Here is a 27,797-nt window from a genome sequence, read left to right as displayed (position 1 = left end):
GGAGAGCAGAGGGGGAGGGGGGGAGAGCAGAGGGGGAGACCGGAGAGGGAGCTGCAGAAGCAGAATAGAAATAATGGGGGAGGCAGTCAGATCGCGGGGGGAGCGGATCGGGATGTCGGGGGGGGGGGGGGTGGTTGGGGGGAGCAGATCGCGGGGGGGGGCACGGCAGGGGCTATCACGGCAGCGCGCAGGGGCACCACGGGAGCGCGCACGGGCTGCAAAGTGAGCACAGTACTCAATTCCCCACTGTATCCAGTGCCCCCATATACTGTGCTGCATAGTGCTCCACTGTATCCCAATGCTCCGCTGTATCCAGTGCCCCCTAATACTGTGCTACTGGCCAGGATCGGAGGTTCGAGGTGACATGTGGCGAGGAGGGGTGATCTGCAGCCTCAGCGGCACAGCACTACAGATGTCACGCCGCGATCACCGCTTCCAGCTGCATGCACTCTCCTCAGTCCTGTGCCCCCGGCAGCCTGTACTGTCAGCGATCACAGTACATAGCAGTGAGGAGCGGAGGTACGAGGTGAGCACACGGGTTGATAAGCGGCATGGGAGGGGTTGGTGAGTGACAGAGTGGGGGGTGAGAGGGGGAGGGGTTGGTGAGAGGGGAGGGGTTGGTGAGGGGTGGTGGTGAGCGACGGAGTGGAAGGTGATTGGCGGGGTGGGGAGCAGCCAGCATCAGTTCCGGTGCTATTGCCGTTGCCCGGTGCCGGTACTCGCCCCAGCCAGAGCAAGCGACAGGGGGAAAGTGCAGCACACAGCATAGCTGTGAGCCCCACAAAGATGGAGGTGATCTCCTCCCTCTGCTGTGATCTAGACAGCCCAGGGTCCATTTCACAGCAGAAGCAGTGTCAGTGTTAGGCTTTGTGCGCACTAGAACTGTAAAGTTTCTCAAGAAAATTTCTTGAGAAACTTCTGGGAGTGGAAGATTTCTGGACCTCCGGAAAAAATCCGCACCAAATCCGCGGTAAATCCGCATGCGGATTTGCCGCGGATTAGCCGCGATTTTCCCACAGGTTGTTCCCTGCGGATTTTGCAGGCTGTACTGCCGAAATCCGCAGGGTACCTGCAGAAAAGAATTGACATGCTCATTTTTTCAAGAAATTTTCTCAAGAAATTCTTCTCAAGGAAATTTCTTGAGAAAAATCTGCTGTGTGCGCACAGCTATTTTTTTTCACATAGGATTTGCTGGGAAATGTCTGCACAAAGATTGAAGACATTTCTCAAGAAATTTCCGCGGCAAATCCGCGGGTAAATCCGCGGGTAAAACGCACTAGTGCGCACATAGCCTTAGAGAATAGGGTCGGAGAGTGACAACAGTCTTTTATGCCCAGGCGCTGCCGTATTTAGGGCAAATCCATGATGGCAGCCTCCCATGTGTTTCAGTAAAACTAAAATTAAATAAAAATTAAATAAGCAGTTAATTTAATTTTGTATTAAAAATACTTGATTTCATAATCACTATTATTAATACAAAACTAAAAAAGCGTCATCTTTCTTTTAATAAAAACCTACCTACTCTTGTTTATAAAGGAATCTGTCATTAGGATATTACCATCTAATCTGAGAGCAGCATAATTAAGAGACAGAAACCTTGATTACAGCAATTTGTCACTTAAGCTGGTGTCACACATAACGATGACGACAACGACGTCGCTGCTACGTCACCATTTTCTGTGACGTTGCAGCGACGTCCCGTCGCTGTCGCTGTGTGTGACATCCAGCAACGACCTGGCCCCTGCTGTGAGGTCGCCGGTCGTTGCTGAATGTCCAGCTTCATTTTTTGGTCGTCACTCTCCCGCTGTGACACACACATCGCTGTGTGTGACAGCGAGAGAGCGACGAAATGAAGCGATCAGGAGCCGGCACTGGCAGCTGCGGTAAGCTGTAACCAGCGTAAACATCGGGTAACCAAGGGAAGACCTTTCCCTGGTTACCCGATGTTTACGCTGGTTACCAGCCTCCGCTCTTGCTGCCAGTGCCGGCTCCTGCACTGTGACATGTGGCTGCAGTATGCATCGGGTAATTAACCCGATGTATACTGTAGCAAGGAGAGCAAGGAGCCAGCGCTAAGCAGTGCGCGCGGCTCCCTGCTCTCTGCACTGTGACATGTAGCTGCAGCACACATCGGGTTAATTAACCCGATGTGTACTGTACCTAGGAGAGCAAGGAGCCAGCGCTAAGCGCGGCTCCCTGCTCTCTGCACATGTAGCGACGTTATGATCGCTGCTTCTGCTGTGTTTGACAGCTAAGCAGCGATCATAACAGCGACTTACAAGGTCGCTGTTACGTCACCGAAAATGGTGACGTAACAGCGACGTCGTTGTCGCTGTCGCTTAGTGTGACACCAGCTTTACTGGGCTGCTTGCTGTAGATTTGATAAAATCACTGTTTTACCATCTAGAGATTATCACTGGTAAACCTTCTGCCATGCAGTCCTTCATAGTCATGAGCTCTGTAAAACCCCGCTCCCACCACTGATTGATAAACCCAGTCCCCATCAAAGGCTTTCTCCATATGCACAGTATCAAAGACAGTTGTTAATTAGTGATGTGGCTGAGGATATACAGAGCTCAACATACAGGGAACTCGAAGATCTTCCAGAGATAAAAGTGATATTATTAAAATTGCAGCAAGCAGCCCAGTAACGGATTTGCCCCGACATCATGCTGCTCCTAGATGTGGTAGCAAAAACCTTGTGATACTTTACCTTTAAAGGACTTGTCCTCTACTTTTAGAATGATGGCTATCCATCAGATAGGTCACCAATATTAGATTGATTGGCGTTTGACACCCATCGCCTCCACGGATCAGTTGTTCCACATGCGGGCCAGATGTGATCAGCAGCACAGCACAGCGCTATCAATTGTATAGTCGCAGCATGGGGTACTGCAAATCCACTCCTTTTCATTCTAATAGGTGTAGAGGAGTACCCGGCAGCGGCCACTTAAGTAGGTGAAGCTGTGCTGTTCTGCTCCACAACTGATCACATCCGGCTTTTGTTGGCATCGGGAACAGTTGATCCGTGGGGGTGCCAGGTGTTGCACCCCTACTTACTTGATATTGATGACCTCCCTTAGGATAGACCATCAAAATAAAAGTAGTTCATAACCGCATAAAAAAAATAAGAAACCCAAAGATGGCACCCAAGTGACCACGTGATCAGAAGATCAGATATGTGACCACTGAACTCTGAAAGGATGCAGTTGTATCGATGTGACAGATAACTAAGCCTTGATCAAAAAGTAATTTAAATGTTATTAATGTAGGAACACAGTCAACACCAGTGATATGTGCCAGGCTGAGTAAAGGAATCTTACTAAATATAGGACATCCCATAACATGTTTAAAGATGAATAATAAGGATATGTCCATTTTTTACCAGTTTTCCATTAATTGTTGCCTCCAGTGAGTCGACGAGCTCAGCTGTGACCCCTATGAGGTTGTGGTAATCGGACTGCATCTTATTGAAGCGTTTCATGTAGGTGATGGCTCTGTGCTCAGCTTCTGCCAACTGCTGCCCCAACTGCACATCTGCAGAACAGAAATGAAAGGCTCTAATTAGTCATATTTTGCAGTGATTTCAGGAAAATGAGGAAAGAAACACGATCTGACCAAGATATGTCATTTGTTAATCCATTATTTATAATAACGTTTTCCCCACAAACAGATAGGACAACGATGCAATGGTGAAAAACTAATCATCTTACTGAACATAGTAAAGATTTGTTCCCACGTTTAGAGACTTATCCCCTATACGAAGGATAGGTGACAACTTGCTGATTGTAGTGGGTCTAAAGCCTGCTTTACACAAGACGACCAATTATGCGATTTCACAATCGATCGTACCCGCCCCCGTTGTTTTGCGTCACGGGCAAATCGCTGTTTAACCCCTGTCACACGTACTTACCTTCTGGACAACCTCGCTGTGGGCGACGAACGTCCACTTCCTGAAGTGGCAGGGACATTCGGCGTCACAGCGACGTCACGCAGCCGCCGGCCAATAGAAGCGGAGGGGCGGAGATGAGCGGGACGTAAATATCCCGCCCACCTCTTTCCTTCCGCATAGCCGGCGGGTGCTGCGGGACGGAGGAAAGCTGCTGTTCATCGTTCCCGGGGTGTCACACGGAGCGGCGTGTGCTACCCCGGGAACGATGAGCAATCGGCGCCATTTTAATTAAACGAGATTATAAAACCGAGCGACGAGTACGCGACTCACGATTTGTGAGCGATACTGCGTCGCTCGGAGGTGTCACACAGCCCGACGTTGCAAGCGATGCCGGATGTGCGTCACAAAAAACATGACCCCGACAATCTATCGCACAATAGATAGTCTAGTGTAAAGCACCCTTAACAGCTGAGACCCCACAAATCTTAAGAACGGTACTCTAAAAAGCCCCATCTAAATGGAGCTGTGGCCAGATATGTGCACCAATGCTCCATTCATTCTCTATAGGACTACCAAAAATAAACAGTGTGTATTGAGCTATCTCTAGCACTTCCAAGGAAAAGGAATACAGCAGCAGTGCCCATGATAGGCCACCGCTCCACTCAGGGATATGTAAAGCCTTGTTCTGGTGATCGGTGACAGTCCAACCTGATAGGCAGGGTGGGAAGCGATTGTTAAAATTGCAGCCAGTTCCCTGAACTAGCAAGAAGCAGCGCCCCGGCCTAGTTCTGGGGGCCAACAGGTTTCAGCTGAATGTAGGTCCTTGGTTATGTATTCAGTTGAAATATACTGCGGTCCAGGAAATCCTTCATACATGTAATAGTTAAAATAGCCGATGGCTAATCAAAGATCAGCAGCTGACGTCAATGTGCATGTCGCTGGCATCAGCCATCGGCCAATCAGAGGTGTATGATGTCACTGCCATGTGCAGGCCTGTCCGCACCACCAATGAAGCATGAAGATGAGGCTGCTGTATCACGGATAGGTAAGAATATATTTTTTTTCTTTTATTTCAGAATTTTATTTATATGGGGGATCAGGGGATGACATAAGGGGATTAGAAAGGGCATTATATGAATATAAGGATGGAAGATTACATGGGGATCTGGATGGGGGATTATATGGGGATCAGGATGGAGAACAAATGGGGACCAAGATGGGGGAATTATATTGTAATCAAAAAGGATGACATATGGGGACTAAGATGTGCCATTATATGACTATAAGAATGGGAGATTACATGGGGGCCAAGATGGGGGATTTTATGGGGACCAGGATGGGCGTTATATGAGGACCAGGATGGAGAACAAATGGGGACCAAGATAGGGAATTCTATTGGGATCAGAATGGATGACATATGGGACCCATGATGTGGCATTATATGAATATAACGATGGGAGAATATATGGGGACCAAAATGGGGGATTGTATGGGGACCAGGATGGGGGATTATATGGAGACCATGATGGAGAACAAATGGAGACCCAGATAGGGGATTATATGGGGCTCAGGATGGATGACATAAGGAGACCAGGATGGGGTACGTTATTACGTAAAGGGATCAGTGTTACATCTCGTGGCTCTCCTGAGGCAAGGACTGAGGCAGTCTCCCATTCCTTGCCTGCCACGAGCATTCCTGCTCAGCAGCGCCGAAGGTCTGCCAGACTGCGCAGTGTGCAGGAGATACCTTCTCAGAGAGGCAGCAGAAGGGTGACACCTAGTGGTTCTCCTGTTACAAGGAGTGAAGCGGTCTCCCATTCCTGGCCTGCCGCAGACTCTCCTGCTCAGCGGCCCCGAAGGTCTGCGAGGCTGCGCAATGTGCACAGGTTTACTGCTCAGGGAAGCAGTGAGATTCCCGTTATCTCTGCACATTGTGAGACCGAGGATCCCGCCTCTATTTCCCAGAGGCAGGAGGGTGAGCATGTGCAATGCGTGGTGGGTCCTGATTCGCTCACTGACGTCACACGGCTTGATGACAAGGCTGGTGACGTGGTGAATCCTGACTGGCCAGGCTGGGACGTCGTGGACCCTGATTGGGTCAAGTCCGTCATCTCCGCCTCGCGCCCGCCCTCGGGTGGAGCTGCACCTCCTTAAAAGCTCCCCCTGCCATCATGGCGGCGCGCGACCGTCCTTCTATGTTTGGATGTCTGGCAGCGTGCTGCCACGCCACTGCTCAGGCATTACTGTCTCTTGTGGGCTTGGCCCTTGCTGCTCCGGCAGTACCTCGTTTGCAGGCCGTGTTCCTGCCTTGCTGCTCCGGCAGTACCCCCGTCAACAGGCCGTGTTCCTGTCCCAGGTGAGCTCCTCAAGTCTCCTTTGGACTCACCTGGTTATTGAAAGCACACGTGCGTGGGCACCTCTGTGCTACCCTCGTGCCATATTCTCGTGACTTCCACTGGCACACGTGCGTGGGCACCTCTGTGCTTCCCCGTGCAACAGGTACACCGAGCCGTGAGATCTGTGCCATACAACCCTCACGGGTTAGGGCAGATCGGTGTACATAGATCGTCTGTGACATTCCAGACGATCGCTAGCAGCAACCCGCTCACTCTTCACCCACCATAGCGGCGGTCCCTTACACCGCACAGTGGACCTTGACCGGCGGAAGCAGTCCATTTCCCATCTTGGCACGCTTCCCCGGGTCCCCCTCGTAACAGATCAGGATATGGGGTACTACAGGAATGGGCCCAAGGATGGAAAACAATTATAGGAAGGGGCCAGGATGGAGGATATTATTACAGGATGGGTGACATTATTACAGCAAGGGGGCAGGATGGGTGACATAATAACTATATGGGGGCTAAAATGAGGAACATAGATTATTGCTTTATGATAGGAATAGGGGTATATAATTACTGTAGGGGCCAATTAGGGAACATTATAATTGCTGTAACACAAGGGTCAAAAGGGTAACAATGTTTTGAACTTTTGACTTTCAGGCTCCGTATCTCACCATCCATAACAGCTCTGAGAGTGAGACTACCTTCATTTTATAGAAAATCATATTGGCTGTCTCCTACATACACTACTCACAAAAAGTTAGGAATATTTAGCTTTCAAGTGAAATTTAAGGAAAATTTAAAAACTTCAAGCTGCAGTGATATTTTTTCATGAAAGTAGGGCATATAAGTAGAAGCATACAACGATGATTTCCTCATCTCAAATATTTGTTAAAACAAAAGCCAACAACAGTATTAGGTACCTCCAAAAAAAATGTCAATCTTTCATTAACTTGTCATGTGTCCTTGAGCATCAATTACAGCTCGACAACAACTTCTTCTGCTGTTCACAAGTCAAGTTATTGTTTATTAAGACATGGCAGCCCACTTTTCTTGAAGGGTGGCCCTCAGGTCATTGAGGTTCTGGGGTACGGAGGTACAAGCCTCTACACGGCAACTCAGCTGATCCCATAGGTTTTCTATGTGATTCAGGTCTAGAGAAAGTGCAGGCTACTCCATTTTGAGATACCTCAGTCTCCAGCAGCCATTCCCTAATGATGCGACCTCGATGAGCTGGAGCATTGTCGTCCATGAAGATGAAATTAGGCCTGTTTTGTTCATGCAGAGACACAATGACTGGATTAATAAGGTTATTCAAGTAGTAGGAGATTGTCACTGCACCATTCACAAAGTGCAGGGCAGTTCTGTATTGACTAGACACCTGCCCACACTGTAACACCACCGCCACCAAAGGCTTGTCTGGTGACAACAGTGGCTATTGGCTCCTTGACGTCTCCAACATCGTTAGCGGTCATAATTTCTGTTCAACGTGAATTGACTTTCATCAGTGAAAAGCACTGAGGCCCAATGGTCCCTTGTCCAGCAAGATGATGATGCCTGTGCCTGGTGGTGTGGTCAGGTGCTCTTGCAGGTTGTCTAGCATACAGACCACACTGATGTAAACAGTTTCAGATACTCTGAAGTGACACTAGGGTGCCTCTCATCTCCCTTATATGTGCAGTTTTGTGGCATTCATCATCTGGTACCAAATGGCATTGCTCACAATGAAGCGATCATTAGTAAGGGATGTGGCCAAAGGACATCCACTTTCTTTGACTCTTCCAGTCTTTCTGTAGCTCTGTTTCAACCAGTTGATGACACTCCATGACACTCTAAGCTCAGTGGCCACTTCCATCTGAGAACATCTTGCTTGAAGCCTCGCAATGGCGAGACACTGTTGATCAATTGTTAGCTGTTGTCTTGTTCTCATGATGTCAAAATGTTAATAGCATGATGACGACTGTTTAAATACCAATTCTAATTGAACACTGAAATTTATTGAGCAATTCATAGATCAAAAACCTGTTTTGAATCTTGCCATTAAGTTTCTTGTTAGAGAACAGCAAGTGCCACCATTACTACATGTCCATTCAAAAATTTTGAGATTACATTAAGGTCACCTGAAAAGGTTAGAGGGTATTTTAGGATAATCCTGTAATTTTACATGATAGACAAATATTTGACTTGCAAATATTTAGCATATGATTAGTTATGCACATTCTTGTTATGTCACTGCATTGTTACTGTTTTGCTCCTAGTGTTTGAAAAATATTTTTCTTCCTGTATACTACAAATTCCAACCTGTTTTCACATTCTCTAATAGATCAGTGTGCTATAAGTTTGATTCCAAAGTGAAAGGTCAGTGGTTCCAATCGAGGAGTAGCAATGAAGATTTCCCAAGAAAAGAGAAACCGAATCATCCAGCTCATCAATACCGGTCTCTTGACCAAGAAAACTGCTAAATTGCATCCTGTTGCCATCATAGTTGGAAGAATAGGAAATGAAGTCCGTCCATTCGTTCAGTCAAGTCGAGAGGTGGACGCTCAGGCAAGATATCGAAGTCACCAAGTCGGTTCATCACATAGTTTATCAGTTCTGGAGCGACAAAAGCAGTGGTGGTGGCTCTTAAGCTTCATAATATTGAGATCACAGACGTCCTTCCAACAACGTGGGATGCACAATACACAAGTCTGGAATGGTGGTCAGAAATAAGGTGAAGAAGCCTCGACTTCAATATCATCATAAAAAGTGGTAGCTCGAGTTCGCAGAAAAGTGGACAGTAGAAGATTGGAAATGGGATATTTGGAGCGATGACACAAAAGTCAATAGACTGAGCTCTGATGGGTGCAAATTGCTCTGAAAGAAATAAGGGATAAAGGAACTGTCAAGTTTGGTGGAGGAAGCCTGATGACATGGGGTTGTTTCACAGCCAAAGACTCGACCAGGATGGACGGTAGTCTCAATGCTGAACTATATGTGAGTATCCTACAAGACTAGTTATTTCGTACGCTCGAATACTATGGGTATGAAATGAAAAAGATGACAGTTCCCAGCAGAACAACGACCCGAAGCATACATCGATGTTGGCGAAGAAATGGTTCAATGACATTGAAGCAAAGCTGCTGAATTGGCTTCCCCAGTCCCTAGACTTCAACCTAATCAAACACTTGTGGGTGGAGTTGAAGAAAAAGCTGTATAGATAGCCAAGTGAGTTGCCCAGTATTCACCAACATTGGGAACCTGGGATCAGAATTTAGTTGAGACATGCTTGAATCTGATCGAGAACACGCCCAGAAAGATTTAACATTCAACATTACAACATACTAACAAAATTATAAAAATTTAAATTAAGATATTTAGGCGGAAAATAGTAACAATCCAGTGACATGACATTGGGTCGGCCTAAAGGGGGCTTTACACGCTACGATATTGCTAATGCGAAGTCGTTGGGGTCACGGAATTAGTGACGCACATCCGGCCGCATTAGCGATGCTGTTGCGTGTGACACCTATGAGCGATTTTGCATCGTCGCAAAAACGTGCAAAAAATCGCTCATCGGTGACATGGGGGTCCATTCTCAATTATCGTTACTGCAGCAGTGACGAAGTTGTTCCTCGTGCCTGCGGCAGCACACATCGCTCCATGTGACACCGCAGGAACGAGGAAGCTCTCCTCACCTGCCTCCCGGCCGCAATGCGAATGAAGGATGTGGGCAGGATGTTACATCCCGCTCATCTCCGCCCCTCCGCTTCTATTGGGCAGCGGTACAGTGACGCTGCTGTGACGTCACTGTGATGCAAAACGAACCACCCCCTTAGAAAGGAGGTGGTTCGCCGGTCACAGCGACGTCGCCGGGCAGGTAAGTATGTGTGACAGGTCTGGGCGATGTTGTGCGGCACGGGCAGCGATTTGCCCATGTCGCACAACAGATGGGGGCGGGTACCCACGCTAGCGATATCGGTACCGATATCGCAGTGTGTAAAGCGGCCTTTAGGCTAAATGGCGCCCTGTGCCAAATTACCCTTTGCTGCCCCAGACCATGTCACAGGCGACCTGCAGCCAATCAGCATCTGGTTTACTCTCTCATCCTTTAGATTAAACTGACATCCAGAGGAAGTCATAAAACAGCAGCAGCTCTCATTTCTTCTGGATTACAGTTTTGAAAGAAGGATAGTGAAGCAGCCGCTGATTGGCTGCAGATCACAAGACCCCGGTGCCCGTTTGTATTGCTATTCTGCTGCGTTTGTTTTTTTCATTTACTGTAAAATGACAAAAAAAGCCTCACCCTAAGCATACTGCAATTTAGTTATTTAAAAAAATGAAAAATCATTTGCAAAAAACATCCTGAAAGTCTATATGTATGCGCCGTTGTTACTGGCTTCATTTCTGGTGTCTATTCAATGACGGTATTCTATGTCCTTTAAGTATATAAAGCGAGGGGCTTCTTCCAATTTTAGACGCCCCACGAATGAGAAGGTTACTTCTTTTAGCCGTTTCAAGGCTTTTGAAGCCTACAGCAGCTAAAATAATTAACCAAAGACGGAACATGTGCACAGCAAAATCATTTTGAAATTGCTGTGCATCATGTCCCTTTGCTATGGTGTATTTGCAGTGCTTTTTTAGGCAGGTACTCCCTGTTGCTCACACGCTTTATCTGTTGCGCACAGAAACATGTCCGTTTTTTTCCGACATCACTGATGTCCCACAGACCACACTGTGGTGTGACCCGTGAAACATGAACCAGAAAAACATGGACACTGAAAATAAAGTGATTTTTATATTCAACTTCTCGAGCAATGCTGTCTCCAGCCTCTGCTGGCTGCTGCTTCCTGCCCGGCTAATTACTGTCATGCATATTAATTTATGCACGGCACAGCCAACCCGGAAGTAGTTGAACTTCTCGAGCAATGCTGTCTCCAGCCTCTGCTGGCTGCTGCTTCCTGCCCGGCTAATTACTGTCATGCATATTAATTTATGCACGGCACAGCCAACCCGGAAGTAGTTGCAGAGGGGAGTCACAGCGGTGCCGGATGCAGCAGGCCCGGAGAGTTCAGCACCACGGACAGCAGGAGCGGGGGCAGGTGAGTTTATCTCCATGTGCTATCATGTATCACAGATTGCACATTGACAACCCACGTGTGCTGTAAATCACGGCACACAGAGGGACACATGCGCTTTTAACACGTCAGTGAAAAACGTCTTTGTTTTTCACTGACATGCGAAACAGGCCTAAAATCTTAAATCCTAGAATATGTCTGAACGGATGCAGTCAGTAATCTCTGGTGACGTAGCAAAAGCCTGCTGACAGATTCTCTTTGTTGGTGCTGTTACAGTGATACCAGATTTATATTGTTCAGCTTCTGTCACACAGTGAAAATGCTTTTTTTCTTTATAAAAAAAGGTTTTTCGTCGCCATATTGTGAGAACTGTAACTTTTTTCTTTTTGGAGCGAACAGGGCTGTGTGGAAGCTTATTTTTTGCGCAATAAGGTGAAGGATTTTTGGTACTATTATGGGGTACATAACAGTTCTTGATTGCTATTTCTTCAGATTTTTCAAAAGCAAAATGAGGGAAAACCAGCAATTCGCTTATTCTTTTCAATTTTTTGTTCAGTTCAACACGCGATAAAAGTGATGACTGATTTATTCTTCGGGTCAGAACGATTACACTATACCAGATTTATATAATTTGTTATACTTTTATAATTTATTTTTGCATCGCCATATTCTGAGGTGTAACTTTTTTAATTTATTTTTTGTTCAAAAGAGCTTTTAGGTCTTATACCTTCACATATGACTTTTGTTGGCTTTTTATTCAATTTTTGTGTTTTCAGTAAGACTAAAAAAACATTTTTGGAGTGATTTTCCCAAAGTTTTTGTTTTTTTTCCGGTGTTTGCGTAACAGCATTATAATTTCTTTATAATACCCTCCACCTTAGGCTAGACATTTACTAAAAGAACAGCCCCTTTAAAAGGGCTGTCCACTAAATTTGACAACCCCTATTCATTCCATTTGTTGAAGCATAACCACATACACTCTTTGTAATAAAATGATGCCCCACTTCAATCCATAAATAAAAGGGATGTCAACAACCCCTTCTCACTCCCCTTGTTTGCCCCAGAAAAATAAATAAAGCTATACTCCCCTCCGGTATGGCCTCGGTTTCAGTGATGTCTAAAGCTGCGTTCCATGAGGCCCCATGACCAAACAGCGCCCATCGTCTCTCTCTCCGCCTTCAGACATTTGAGCAGGATGTGAGCGCTACACTGAATTTCTGCCGAAATGTCCAAAAGGTGGGCAGAAGGAAGCCAGCACTGATTGCTTTTGGGGCTCGTGTATCATTATGTCACAGATGCCCCTGGAACGCAGTTTTAGAAATCGCTGGAACCGAGGCTGCACCAGAGGGGCGTATAGCTTTCTTTATTTTTCTGGGGCAAACAAGGGGAATGAGAAGGGGTTGTCCAAGTAGTGGACTTCCCTTTTATGGACTGGAGTGGGGCATTAATTTAATACAAAGGGTGTATGTGGTTATGCTTCAAGGAGGTGCCATTTTACAATAATGTGTGCATATTAATATACTACTATGTAAGGACACACACACACACACACACAACACCCCTTGCATGAAAATGATGCCCACTCCAGGACCATATTTTTGGGGTCTGTCTTATATTCCATTGTTGTCTTACTGGAGGGGGAGCAGAGTCACAGGAGTCTGGCACGGCGGTGGGAACGGTGTGGGCTGTGCTGGCAGTGGTAGGGCTGTGCTGGCAGCGGAAGCTGTGCTGGCTGTGTGGAGAAGGTCGATGCGGCGGGTGTCCCAGATGCGCTGTCAGCGGTGCGGCTTCCAAGAAATAGCGTCCTGGAGCGGTGCGTGCGCAGACTGAGCTCTCAGTTCAATGACAAGATCTTAAACTGAGGGCTCCATCTGCACACGCGCCGCCCCAAACGCCATCATTTGAACCCAGTGCATCTGGGACATCAGCCACACTGCCCTGCTCCACACAGCCACCGCTGCCCGCACAGACAGATATACAGCTGGCCGGCCTCCAGCCCAGAGAGGCAGGCACCCGGCCGCCCGCTCGCACAGAGAGGCAGGCAGCTGGCCGCCCACACAGAGACAGCCGGCCGCCCCCACTGAGAGGCAGGCAGCTGGCCGCCTGCCCGCATAGAGAGGCACGCGCCCGCATGCCCGCACAGAGAGGCATCCGGCCGCCCGCACAGAGAGGCAGGCACCCGACCGCCCGCCCACACAGAGAGGCAGGCAGCTGGCCGCCCACACAGAGAGACAGCCGACCGCCCACACAGAGAGGCAGGCACCCGCCTACCCGCACAGAGGCAGGCAGCCACCCGCACAGAGAGGCAGGCACCCGGCCACCCGCCCGCACAGCGAGGGACGCAGCTGGCCGCCCGCACAGAGAGGCAGGCACCCGGCCGCCCACCCACACAGAGAGGCAGAAACCCGGCCGCCTGCCCGTACAGACAGCTATCGCACCAATTCTACACCTAGTAGGACTGCCTGCAATAAACTGCACCTGCGCTGCGGTCACATACAGGGCATGATCTTCTCTCTGCTGTCGAGGTCTGGGGATGTGAGATGAGGTGAGCCCGTGGAGCTAGGCGGGAGAGCGACTGGATGCGCACGTTCACTGATTGGAGCAGGGGCAGTAGATGACATTCATCTTTCTGTCTCCGCGCCAATTACACCGCTTGTATGCACGGCGCGGGCGCCCGGTTGCCAGGCTTCAAGAAAGGGATGGAGAGGCGCCGCTGGAGACAGTAGTTTTAGATTCACACATAGGGTCTCCCTGCGGCTCCTCCCATCATTGCCTTCTGCCTGCACAGCGGCGTTACAATAAAAACGCAGTGCTGGGATCGGAGGAGGCAGGAAATTTACTTCTTACCTCTCTGCGGCGCCCCCCCCCCCCCGAAGCATGGCCGTCGGCGCCCTGTGCGACCGCACAAGTCGCACATGCCTAAAGCCGGTCATGCATGACAATAATCTGCATAACTAATCATATGCTAAATAGTTGCAAGTCAAATGTGTGTGTGTGTAAGATGATTGTCTATAAAATGAAGGTAGTTTCACATTCAAAGCCGTAGTGGATTGTGAGATATGGAACCTGAAAGTCAAAAGTTCAAAACATTGCTACTCTTTTGCTCACCAGTGTATATTTTACTCGAGGATACAGTTTTCCATGGATGGAAACAAAAGTGCGGTCTCGTTACTGTGCAGGGTGACTATTTTGCTTCTTTACTTCATCTAGCGCAGTGTAGAAGTCTGTGGAAAGTGTGACTATATTTTAAAAGCGTTTAGTTATAGATAACTATAAACTGGTAACCGTGGACGATCACAAAAAATCCCATTAATCAGGAAAAGACAACAAAACCACAAGAGTAGTTGGAAACTAAGCTGATCGCAATCCCCTATCTATCGGCCAACACTAGAAGTAGCAGTGGGATGTTCCTAAGACACCTAGACACCTCGTGACTACCGGAGAAACTTGCTATACTTCAAAGATAGAAATGAGGAATCCTAACTTGCCTCAAAGCAGTCCCCAAAGGAATAGCAAGCCCCCAACATGAAACGACAGTAATGTAAGAAAACACAATACACAGAAAATATAGATTAGCAAAGGTGAGGCCCGACTTACTAAATAGAAAGAGGACAGGACAGATAACTGATTGTGGCCAGGAAAAAACCCTGCAAAAAATACCAAACTCCTGATAGAAAAAAATCCTAAGACCACACAGTCTTCCCCCACTATATAAGGTACTCTTGTGCCAGACACTTTAAACAAAACTGCAGATATAAATGGGAAGAAACAAAATCACAGAACAAATAATATTTTAAAGTGCAAATAATCCAAACATGAACAGGGAGCAAGCTCCCTTTCTTGCTGGAGGAACTGCCCTGATCACCAAAGCAGAGAGACAGAGCCTCACAAACAAGAAACCAAAACACAGAACAAAATAGAATAAGCAGACACCCACTTAAGTGCAATTCCAGCAATTAAGCAGAGAAACTAGTAAACTTATCTGGAGTAGATTCAGGCACAGAATAAATGGGAGAAACTGAAGGGAAAACTCCCAGCCATCTTCAGAAGCAGCAGGAAACACTCATCACTGGCAGCCGCAAGGCAGAAACTGCTCTCCTAAATACACTAGGCTCATCTGCAATAGGACTTCCTGGATTCCTAATTAATTCCATCACCTGTTTGAGTCACAAATTCAGACTCAACTTCATTACCATTCCTGACCACCAGAGGGAGCTCCACACCAGCACCCACTCGGATGACATTCACAACAGATAACTGTGTATTATTTTCTGCAAAGTTGAGCCTGGCAAGAAAAAGTGATAGCAATCTACACTGGCCGAAAAGGAAAAACAAAGATGAATGTATTCAACTACAGATGTCACTATATTACCTGTACACTACATAGTATATACAAAGCTACTGTTTATAATATCATCAGTGATCACTGAATTACCTGTACACTATTCACAAAACTTGAGTATATTGTTACTAGTGATCCCTGTATACCATAGTCTTCACACTATATACATTGTTCCTGTGTATAATGTCACTAGTGATGATATTAATGTTATTAGTATTTTGGTTATTATTAATGATCAGTATTGTATTATTCACTCACTATGTGGTGGTATTATGCAGTCTGGTCATAGACAGACGATATTTCTCCCTTGTATGTGGTATTATTTGGTTACTAAGTAGTGGTAATATTTGGTCTGGTCATGGTGTGGTGTTATTTCTCACTTGTATAAAGTATTCAGTCACCATATGGTGCTAATGTGGTCTAATCATGGTGTGTCGGTATTAATCCCTTGTACGTGGCATTATTCAGTCACTATGTGGTGGTAATATGTTGTATGGTCATGATGTGTCAGTATATCGCACATATTTGGCCTGTGGCTGATAACGACAGAGATTAGGTGCAGCAGACAGTTCAGATGACAGATGGACAGGAGGCATCCTTTCCAATTTGAGCAAAGTTCCTTCAGTACGAAGTTTAAAAACTTGTAGAAAACCCTTTTATCAATCTCAAGCTTCCTAAATAACATATTAAAGACATTATATCCTGGACCGACACCCTGCCCCCATTTATTAATTTAGATACCACAGTCACAACTGAATCAGTAATTTAAGATTCATGATCCTACTTACGAAAGAAGGGAATTTTGTTACTTACCGTAAATTCCTTTTCTTCTAGCTCTTATTGGGAGACCCAGACGATTGGGGTATAGCTACTGCCCTCCGGAGGCCACACAAAACACTACACCAAAAGTGCAAGGCCCCTCCCCTTCTGGCTATACCCCCCCGTGGTATCACGGGTACTCCAGTTTTAGTGCCAAAGCAAGAAGGAGGAAGCCAACAACTGGTTTAAACAAATTAACTCCGATTAACATCGGAGAACTGAAAAACCGTTCAACATGAACAACATGTGTACCCGCAAACAGCAAAAACAATCCCGAAGGACAACAGGGCGGGTGCTGGGTCTCCCAATAAGAGCTAGAAGAAAAGGAATTTACGGTAAGTAACAAAATTCCCTTCTTCTTCAGCGCTCTATTGGGAGACCCAGACGATTGGGACGTCCAAAAGCTGTCCCTGGGTGGGTAACGAAATACCTCATGTTAGAGCTGCAAAACAGCCCTCCCCTACGGGGATGTCACTGCCGCCTGCAGGACTCTTCTACCTAAGCTGGCATCCGCCGAAGCATAGGTATGCACCTGATAATGCTTGGTGAAAGTGTGCAGACTCGACCAGGTAGCTGCCTGACACACCTGTTGAGCCGAAGCCTGGTGCCGTAATGCCCAGGACGCACCCACGGCTCTGGTTGAGTGGGCTTTTAGCCCTGAAGGAACCGGAAGCCCAGCAGAACGGTAGGCCTCTATAATTGGTTCTTTGATCCATCGAGCCAAGGTAGCTTTAGAAGCCTGCAACCCCTTGCGCGGACCGGCGACAAGGACAAAAAGTGCATCGGAACGGCGCATGGGCGCCGTGCGGGAAATGTAGATCCTGAGAGCTCTCACCAGATCTAGCAAACGCAAGTCCTTTTCATACCGGTGAACCGGATGAGGATAAAAGGAAGGCAAGGATATATCCTGATTAAGATGAAACGAGGATACGACCTTAGGGAGAAACTCCGGAATGGGGCGCAGCACTACTTTGTCCTGGTGGAACACCAAGAAGGGAGCCTTGGATGACAGAGCTGCCAGCTCAGACACTCGCCGAAGCGATGTGATCGCAACAAGAAACGCCACTTTCTGTGACAGGCGAGAAAAAGAAACTTCTTTGAGAGGCTCGAAAGGCGGCTTCTGGAGAGCAACTAGTACTCTGTTCAGATCCCATGGATCCAACGGCCGCTTGTACGGGGGCACAATATGACAGACCCCCTGCAGGAACGTGCGCACCTTAGGAAGACGTGCTAGACGCTTCTGAAAAAACACGGATAGTGCCGAGACTTGCCCTTTAAGGGAGCTGAGCGACAAGCCCTTTTCCAACCCTGATTGCAGGAAAGACAGAAAAGTGGGCAATGCAAATGGCCAGGGAGACACTCCCTGAGCAGAGCACCAGGTTAAGAAAATCTTCCACGTTCTGTGGTAGATCTTAGCAGAAGTTGACTTCCTAGCTTGTCTCATTGTGGTTACCACTCCCTGGGATAAGCCTGTTGACGATAGGATCCAGGACTCAATGGCCACACAGTCAGGTTCAGGGCCGCAGAATTCTGATGGAAAAACGGCCCTTGAGACAGCAGGTCTGGACGGTCTGGAAGTGACCACGGTCGGCCGACCGTGAGATGCCACAGATCCGGATACCACGATCTCCTCGGCCAGTCTGGGGCGACGAGTATGATGCGGCTGCAATCGGATCTGATCTTGCGTAATACTCTGGGCAAGAGTGCCAGAGGCGGGAATACATATGGGAGGCGGAACTGCGACCAATCTTGCACCAAGGCGTCTGCCGCCAGAGCTCTTTGATCGCGCGACCGCGCCATGAATGCCGGGACCTTGTTGTTGTGCCGAGACGCCATTAGGTCGACGTCCGGCACCCCCCAGCGGCGACAGATTTCTTGAAACACGTCCGGGTGAAGGGACCATTCCCCTGCGTCCATACCCTGGCGACTGAGGAAGTCTGCTTCCCAGTTTTCTACGCCTGGGATGTGAACCGCGGAGATGGTGGATGCTGTGTCCTCCACCCAATTCAGAATGCGCCGGACTTCCTGAAAGGCTTGCCGGCTGCGCGTCCCTCCTTGGTGGTTGATGTATGCCACCGCTGTGGAGTTGTCCGACTGGATTCGGATCTGCTTTCCTTCCAGCCACTGTTGAAAGGCTAGTAGGGCAAGATACACTGCCCTGATTTCCAGAACATTGATCTGAAGGGTGGACTCTTGCGGAGTCCACGTCCCCTGAGCCCTGTGGTGTAGAAACACTGCTCCCCACCCCGACAGACTCGCATCTGTCGTGACCACTGCCCAGGATGGGGGCAGGAAGGATCTTCCCTGAGACAATGAGGTGGGAAGGAGCCACCATTGTAGAGAGTCCTTGGCCGTCTGGGAAAGAGAGACTTTCCTGTCCAGGGACGTTGACTTCCCGTCCCATTGGCGGAGAATGTCCCATTGAAGTGGGCGCAGATGAAACTGCGCAAAGGGAACTGCTTCCATGGCTGCCACCATCTTCCCTAGGAAGTGCATGAGGCGCCGCAAGGGGTGCGACTGGCCCTGAAGGAGAGATTGCACCCCTGTCTGTAAGGACCGCTGCTTGTTTAGCGGAAGCTTCACTCTCGCTGCTCGAGTATGGAACTCCATGCCAAGATACGTTAGTGACTGTGTCGGTGACAGATTTGACTTTGGAAAGTTGATGATCCATCCAAAAGTCTGGAGAGTCTCCAGCGTAGCATGTAGACTGAGTTGGCATGCCTCTTGAGAGGGTGCCTTGACAAGTAGATCGTCTAGGTAAGGGATCACCGAGTGTCCCTGAGAGTGCAAGACTGCTACCACCGCCGCCATGACCTTGGTGAAGACCCGGGGGGCTGTCGCCAGACCGAATGGCAGAGCTACGAACTGAAGATGGTCGTCTCCTATCACAAAACGTAGAAAACGTTGATGTTCTGTAGCAATTGGCACGTGGAGATAAGCATCTTTGATGTCTATTGAGGCAAGGAAGTCTCCTTGAGACATTGAGGCAATGACAGAACGGAGGGTTTCCATCCGGAACCGTCTGGCGTGCACATGTTTGTTGAGCAGTTTTAGGTCCAGAACAGGACGGAACGAGCCGTCCTTTTTTGGCACCACAAAGAGATTGGAGTAAAACCCTCTCCCTTGTTCCTGAGACGGTACAGGAACCACTACTCCTTCCGCTCTTAGGGAGTCCACCGCCTGCCGCAGGACATCTACACGGTCTGGATGTGGGGAGGTTCTGAAGAACCGAGCTGGAGGACGAGAACTGAACTCGATTCTGTACCCGCGAGACAAAATGTCTGTCACCCACCGGTCTTTGACCTGTGACATCCAAGTGTCGTAAAAGCGGGAGAGCCTGCCCCCGACCGGAGATGCGGAGGGAGGGGACTGGAAGTCATGAGGTAGCCGCTTTGGAAGCGGTTCCTCCATTTGCTTTCTTGGGGCGTGAGTGAGCCCGCCAGGAATCTGAGTTTCTTTGCGTCCTCTGAGTCCCTTTGGACGAGGAGAATTGTGTTTTGCCCGAACCTCGAAAGGACAAACTTCTGCTGCCACTTTCTCTGCTGAGGTTTGCTTGATCTGGGCTGGGGTAAAGAGGAGTCTTTACCCTTGGACTGTTTAATGATGTCAGCCAATGGCTCGCCAAACAGTCTATCTCTAGATAAAGGCAAGCTGGTTAAACATTTTTTGGAACCAGCATCTGCTTTCCAGTCCTTTAACCACAATGCCCTGCGCAAAACTACCGAATTGGCAGACGCCATTGAGGTGCGGCTGGTAGATTCTAGGACCGCATTGATAGCGTAAGAGGCAAACGCAGACATCTGCGAGGTAAGGTGCGCCACTTGCGGCACCGCTGGATGTATGATAGCATCCACTTTTGCTAAACCAGCTGAAATAGCTTGGAGTGCCCATACGGCTGCGAATGCTGGAGCAAACGACGCGCCGATAGCTTCATAGACAGATTTTAACCAAAGGTCCATCTGTCTGTCATTGGCATCCTTAAGTGAAGCGCCATCCTCCACTGCAACTATGGATCTAGCTGCAAGCTTGGAAATCGGGGGGTCCACCTTTGGACACTGGGTCCAGCGCTTGACCACATCAGGTGGGAAAGGATAACGTGTATCCTTAGAACGTTTAGAGAAACGCTTTTCTGGATGAGCGTCGTGTTTCTGGATTGATTCTCTGAAGTCAGAGTGATCCAACAGAGCACTTAATTTACGCTTGGGATAGAGGAAACGAAACTTCTCCTGCTCTGCCGCTGCCTCTTCTGCTGAAGGGGCTGGGGGAGAAATATCTAACAGCCTATTGATGGCTGAGATAAGATCGTTTACCATGGCGTCCCCATCCGGGGTATCCAGATTGAGAGGGGTTCCAGGATTAGACTCCTGATCACTCTCTTCAGACACATCACATGGAGACTGATTGCGCTGAGACCCTGAGCAGTGTGATGACGTTGAGGGTCTTTCCCAGCGAGCCCGCTTGGGGTGGCTGGGGCAATCATCTGAGTCATTATACTCATCCTGAGAAGCCGGGGACCCCCTTGCAGTCTGGATTAAATCCAACTGCGGAGGATTAGAGGACATAGACCTCGCCGTGTCCATAGACTGAGCCCCAGGCATGGATTGCAAAGTTTCCAGGATTTTTGCCATAGCCACAGACATATTATCCGCAAAAACTGCAAAGTCTGTCCCTGACACCGGGGCAGGACTTACAAGCGTCTCAGCCTGGGTCACTACCTCTCCGGACTCCGGCTGGCGAAGCAGCACCGGATCTGAGCATTGCACACAATGGGGGTCATTGGAGCCTGCTGGTAGAGCAGCCCCACATGCAGCACACGCAGTGCACACAGCCCTAGCCTTGGCAGCCTTGCGTCTTGTGGATGACATGTTGCTGCCTCCTCAGAGCGATCTGGGGTATTCAGCCAGGAAGCGACCTCACAGTGCAAGAAATCAATAAATATCTATGTCCAGTGACACAGTACACTAATACACAGTAAGGCACTAGAGGGGCCAGCTGAAAAGCCGCTTACCGCCCGCTTAAGAGCGGGTGTGTGGTCTCCCAAAGCCCCTCAGTCTAGGTCTCCCAGAGCCTTGCGTCCTTCCTCCAGCCAGACATGCATGTAATGGCTGCCGGCGTCCTGAGAGAGGAAGGGGGGCGGGCCCTGGGCGTTCCTGACCAAGAGCGGGAAGCCTGCTTCCCTCTGTGCCTAGTGAGAGGGCTGGAGCATGTAAATCAGGCTCCAGCCCTCGTCGCTGCCGTGAAACAGCGTCTCTCCCCTACCCTGATTGACAGGGTGGGGGCGGGAACGATCGGAGCTGCCGGCGTCCTAGGCCCAAAAGCCGGGGACTAGAGTTATAAACGCCCCCGCCGTAAAAGCGCGGTCGGCGTATCCCCGGCGCACCACAAGTCACAGCAGCGCCGCCGGTCCAGTGAGGGTCGGCGCTGCGTTCCCAGAACACAAAGTCCCCCAGATAACTGTAGGAACACCAGCTCAGTGTACGGTCCCCGGCGCACTACAACGCCCAGCCAGCCCGGAGTGCGTCTGTGCCTGCCGGGGACACAGAGTACCTGTATGATGCAGGGCCCGGTCCCTGATGGTACTCCTGCTCGGCATCCACCAGGTGCTATGGGTCTGTGGATGGAGCCCGGCGTCAGAGCTTTGAGGCCGGCAGGATCCCACTTCCACAGAGCCCCCAAGGGGATGTGGAAGGAAAACAGCATGTGAGGCTCCAGCCCTGTACCAGCAATAGGTACCTCAACCTTACAACACCATCCAGGGGTGAGAAGGGAGCATGCTGGGGGCCCTATATGGGCCCTCTTTTCTTCCATCCGAAATAGTCAGCAGCTACTGCTGACTAAAATCTGTGGAGCTATGCATGGAATGTCTGACCTCCTTCGCACACAAAGCTAAAACTGGAGTACCCGTGATACCACGGGGGGTATAGCCAGAAGGGGAGGGGCCTTGCACTTTTGGTGTAGTGCTTTGTGTGGCCTCCGGAGGGCAGTAGCTATACCCCAATCGTCTGGGTCTCCCAATAGAGCGCTGAAGAAACATATAAAGCACTTTTACTTTTGTATAAAAAAAATAACCCCAAAATGTACAATTTTATATGAGATCACCAATACCTAAAATAATCTCAGGATTCATTTTTGCTTATCTATGCCATCAGGCCTTGAGGAAAGAGGAAAACATTGGATGGTTTGGTTCCCAAAGAGGGGCATTTAAGGGAATGGATAATCTAATATACAGCTCGGACATGCTTGGGTACAATCCCAGTTTTTTTTTTAGTTATGGAATAAAAACACCTCTCAGCCCCAGAGGCTCAAATTACATGTGTCATAGGGAGGATTAACAAAACTCAATTCACCCTACCGTCTTCTGATTCAATGAAAATAAACTAAAAGTCATCAGCTTAGTAAATGCTGGAGTAGAGGAGAGCGTACTATATCTAGAACGCAATGTAACCTCATGGACTGTGGGATTGGCATCTGTCTAGTTATATCTAAGGAGCAGGGAAAGGGATTTTTTTTCTCATAGCACAGGCTTTATGGTATATTCAGTCACCCAGAAGTGAGCTGTACCAGTATTGCACTGTAAAAGCTGTGCAAAAATGATGCAAATGCACATGTTGAATATACCTAGTATTGCTTTCAATTGTAACTGGCTTTGTGGTTGTCACATGAAAAATAGATTACATGTGAATAAGGTTTTAACCAAAAATCCACAAATCTATTTTTATAAACTCCTCTAGATAGTAATTCTCATCAGCCCTAAGCTAAGCCTTCTTATAGTCTGTTGGCATAGACTGCTTCTGTGCAACGGTCATGAAGGATTTAGCTTTGTACCGTGTTTCCCCGAAAATAAGACCTACCCCGAAACTAAGCCCTAGCAGAAATTTTCAGCATTTTTGGTGTAAGACTTAAATATAAGCCTAAAGGGGGCTTTACACGCTGCGACATCGCTAATGCGGAGTCGTTGGGGTCACGGAATTTGTGACGCACATCCGGCCGCATTAGCGATGTTGCTGCGTGTGACACCGATGAGCGATTTTGCATCGTTGCAAAAACGTGCAAAATCGCTCATCGGTGACATGGGGGTCCATTCTCGATTATCGTTACTGCAGCAGTAACGATGAAGTTCGTCGCTCCTGCGGCAGCACACATCGCCATGTGTGACGCCGCAGGAACGAGGAACCTCTTCTTACCTGCCACCCGGCTGCTATGAGGAAGGAAGGAGGTGGGCGGGATGTTCCGGCCACTCATCTCCGCTCCTCCGCTTCTATTGGGCGGCCGCTCAGTGACGTCGCTGTGACGCCGCACGGACCGCCCCCTTAGAAAGGAGGCGGGTTCGCCAGTCACAGCGACGTCGCCGGGCAGGTAAGTATGTGTGACGGGTCTGCGCGATGTTGTGCGGCACGGGCAGCGATTTGCCCGTGTCGCACAACAGATGGGGGCGGGTACCCACGCTAGCGATATCGGGACCGATATCGCAGCGTGTAAAGTAGCCTTTACCCCTAAAATAAGCCCTAGTCGTGGTTCAATAATGAAGTGTCCATGCAGCTAAAAAAGTTAAAGAATATAGCAGGACACTTCATTATAGAAAGCAGACACCCCCAAAAAAGAGAAGAAGGAAGACAGAATACCTCGCAATCATACTCATCAGACGCCGAACTGGAGGACCTGCAGTGGAATGCATCAAGGACCTGCAGTGGAACGCAAAGCAACATCAAAACGCAAACCCACACACACATCAGATCGCACACCCATCAGATTGCACACCCACACATCAGATCGCACACCCACACACATCAGATCGCACACCCACACACATCAGATCGCACACCCATCAGATCGCACACCCACACACATCAGATCGCACACCCACACACATCAGATCGCACACCCACACACATCAGATCGCACACCCACACACATCAGATCGCACACCCATCAGATCGCACACCCACAAACATCAGATCGCACACACAAACCCTCATTAGATCGCACACACAATCCCTCATCAGATCGCACACACGTATCAGATCGCACACACAATCCCTCATCAGATCGCACACATGTATCAGATCGCACACACAATCCCTCATCAGATCGCACACACGTATCAGATCGCACACACAATCCCTCATCAGATCGCACACACAATCCCTCATCAGATCGCACACACGTATCAGATCGCACACACAATCCCTCATCAGATCGCACACACAATCCCTCATCAGATCGCACACACGTATCAGATCGCACACACAATCCCTCATCAGATCGCACACACAATCCCTCATCAGATCCCACACACGTATCAGATCGCACACACAATCCCTCATCAGATCCCACACACGTATCAGATCGCACACACAATCCCTCATCAGATCGCACACACAATCCCTCATCAGATCGCACACACGTATCAGATCGCACACACAATCCCTCATCAGATCCCACACACAATCCCTCATCAGATCGCACACACGTATCAGATCGCACACACAATCCCTCATCAGATCGCACACACAATCCCTCATCAGATCCCACGCACGTATCAGATCGCACACAAACCCTCATCAGATCGCACACACATATCAGATCGCACACAAACCCTCATCAGATCGCACACACAATCCCTTATCAGATCGCACACACATATCAGATCGCACACACAATCCCTCATCAGATCGCACACACGTATCAGATCGCACACACAATCCCTCATCAGATCGCACACACAATCCCTCATCAGATCGCACACACAATCCCTCATCAGATCCCACACACGTATCAGATCGCACACACAATCCCTCATCAGATCCCACACACGTATCAGATCGCACACACAATCCCTCATCAGATCGCACACACAATCCCTCATCAGATCGCACACACGTATCAGATCGCACACACAATCCCTCATCAGATCGCACAAACAATCCCTCATCAGATCGCACACACAATCCCTCATCAGATCGCGCACACAATCCCTCATCAGATCCCACACACGTATCAGATCGCACACACAATCCCTCATCAGATCGCACACACGTATCAGATCGCACACACAATCCCTCATCAGATCGCACACACAATCCCTCATCAGATCGCACACACAATCCCTCATCAGATCCCACACACGTATCAGATTGCACACACAATCCCTCATCAGATCCCACACACGTATCAGATCGCACACACAATCCCTCATCAGATCGCACACACAATCCCTCATCAGATCGCACACACATATCAGATCGCACACACAATCCCTCATCAGATCGCACACACGTATCAGATCGCACACACAATCCCTCATCAGATCGCACACACGTATCAGATCGCACACACAATCCCTCATCAGATCCCACACACGTATCAGATCGCACACACAATCCCTCATCAGATCGCACACACAATCCCTCATCAGATCGCACACACTTATCAGATCGCACACACAATCCCTCATCAGATCGCACACACAATCCCTCATCAGATCGCACACACGTATCAGATCGCACACACAATCCCTCATCAGATCGCACACACAATCCCTCATCAGATCGCACACACAATCCCTCATCAGATCCCACACACGTATCAGATCGCACACACAATCCCTCATCAGATCCCACACACGTATCAGATCGCACACACAATCCCTCATCAGATCCCACACACGTATCAGATCGCACACACAATCCCTCATCAGATCGCACACACAATCCCTCATCAGATCGCACACACGTATCAGATCGCACACACAATCCCTCATCAGATCCCACACACAATCCCTCATCAGATCGCACACACGTATCAGATCGCACACACAATCCCTCATCAGATCGCACACACAATCCCTCATCAGATCCCACACACGTATCAGATCGCACACAAACCCTCATCAGATCGCACACACATATCAGATCGCACACAAACCCTCATCAGATCGCACACACAATCCCTTATCAGATCGCACACACATATCAGATCGCACACACAATCCCTCATCAGATCGCACACACGTATCAGATCGCACACACAATCCCTCATCAGATCGCACACACAATCCCTCATCAGATCGCACACACAATCCCTCATCAGATCCCACACACGTATCAGATCGCACACACAATCCCTCATCAGATCCCACACACGTATCAGATCGCACACACAATCCCTCATCAGATCGCACACACAATCCCTCATCAGATCGCACACACGTATCAGATCGCAAACACAACCCCTCATCAGATCGCACACACAATCCCTCATCAGATCGCACACACAATCCCTCATCAGATCGCACACACAATCCCTCATCAGATCGCACACACGTATCAGATCGCACACACAATCCCACATCAGATCGCACACACAATCCCTCATCAGATCGCACACACAATCCCTCATCAGATCCCACACACGTATCAGATCGCACACACAATCTCTCATCAGATCCCACACACGTATCAGATCGCACACACAATCCCTCATCAGATCGCACACACAATCCCTCATCAGATCCCACACACGTATCAAATCGCACACACAATCCCTCATCAGATCGCACACATGTATCAGATCGCACACACACAATCTCTCATCAGATCCCACACACGTATCAGATCGCACACACAATCCCTCATCAGATCGCGCACACAATCCCTCATCAGATCCCACACACGTATCAGATCGCACACACAATCCCTCATCAGATCGCACACACGTATCAGATCGCACACACAATCCCTCATCAGATCGCACACACAATCCCTCATCAGATCGCACACGCAATCCCTCATCAGATCCCACACACGTATCAGATTGCACACACAATCCCTCATCAGATCCCACACACGTATCAGATCGCACACACAATCCCTCATCAGATCGCACACACAATCCCTCATCAGATCGCACACACATATCAGATCGCACACACAATCCCTCATCAGATCGCACACACGTATCAGATCGCACACACAATCCCTCATCAGATCGCACACACGTATCAGATCGCACACACAATCCCTCATCAGATCCCACACACGTATCAGATCGCACACACAATCCCTCATCAGATCGCACACACATATCAGATCGCACACACAATCCCTCATCAGATCGCACACACAATCCCTCATCAGATCGCACACACGTATCAGATCGCACACACAATCCCTCATCAGATCGCACACACAATCCCTCATCAGATCGCACACACGTATCAGATCGCACACACAATTCCTCATCAGATCGCACACACGTATCAGATCGCACACACAATCCCTCATCAGATCGCACACACAATCCCTCATCAGATCGCACACACAATCCCTCATCAGATCGCACACACGTAT

General features: G+C 48.8%; 1 protein-coding gene across 4 annotated transcripts in view; it reads right to left on the bottom strand.

Moving 5' to 3' along the window:
• Positions 1-27,797, bottom strand: part of ARMC9 (armadillo repeat containing 9) — a 294,215-nt gene that overhangs the window by 178,007 nt on the left and 88,411 nt on the right. For all 4 annotated transcript variants that reach the window (XM_075340394.1, XM_075340396.1, XM_075340397.1 and 1 more), the window contains exon 8: positions 3,386-3,537. In XM_075340394.1, the coding sequence (XP_075196509.1) occupies positions 3,386-3,537 (152 nt within the window). The remainder of the gene's footprint in view (positions 1-3,385; positions 3,538-27,797) is intronic.

Source organism: Anomaloglossus baeobatrachus, chromosome 3 (assembly GCF_048569485.1).
Source record: "Anomaloglossus baeobatrachus isolate aAnoBae1 chromosome 3, aAnoBae1.hap1, whole genome shotgun sequence".
Taxonomy (NCBI): domain Eukaryota; kingdom Metazoa; phylum Chordata; class Amphibia; order Anura; family Aromobatidae; genus Anomaloglossus; species Anomaloglossus baeobatrachus.
Note: the sequence above shows the minus strand (reverse complement) of the source record. Positions and strands in the feature narration are given on the sequence as shown.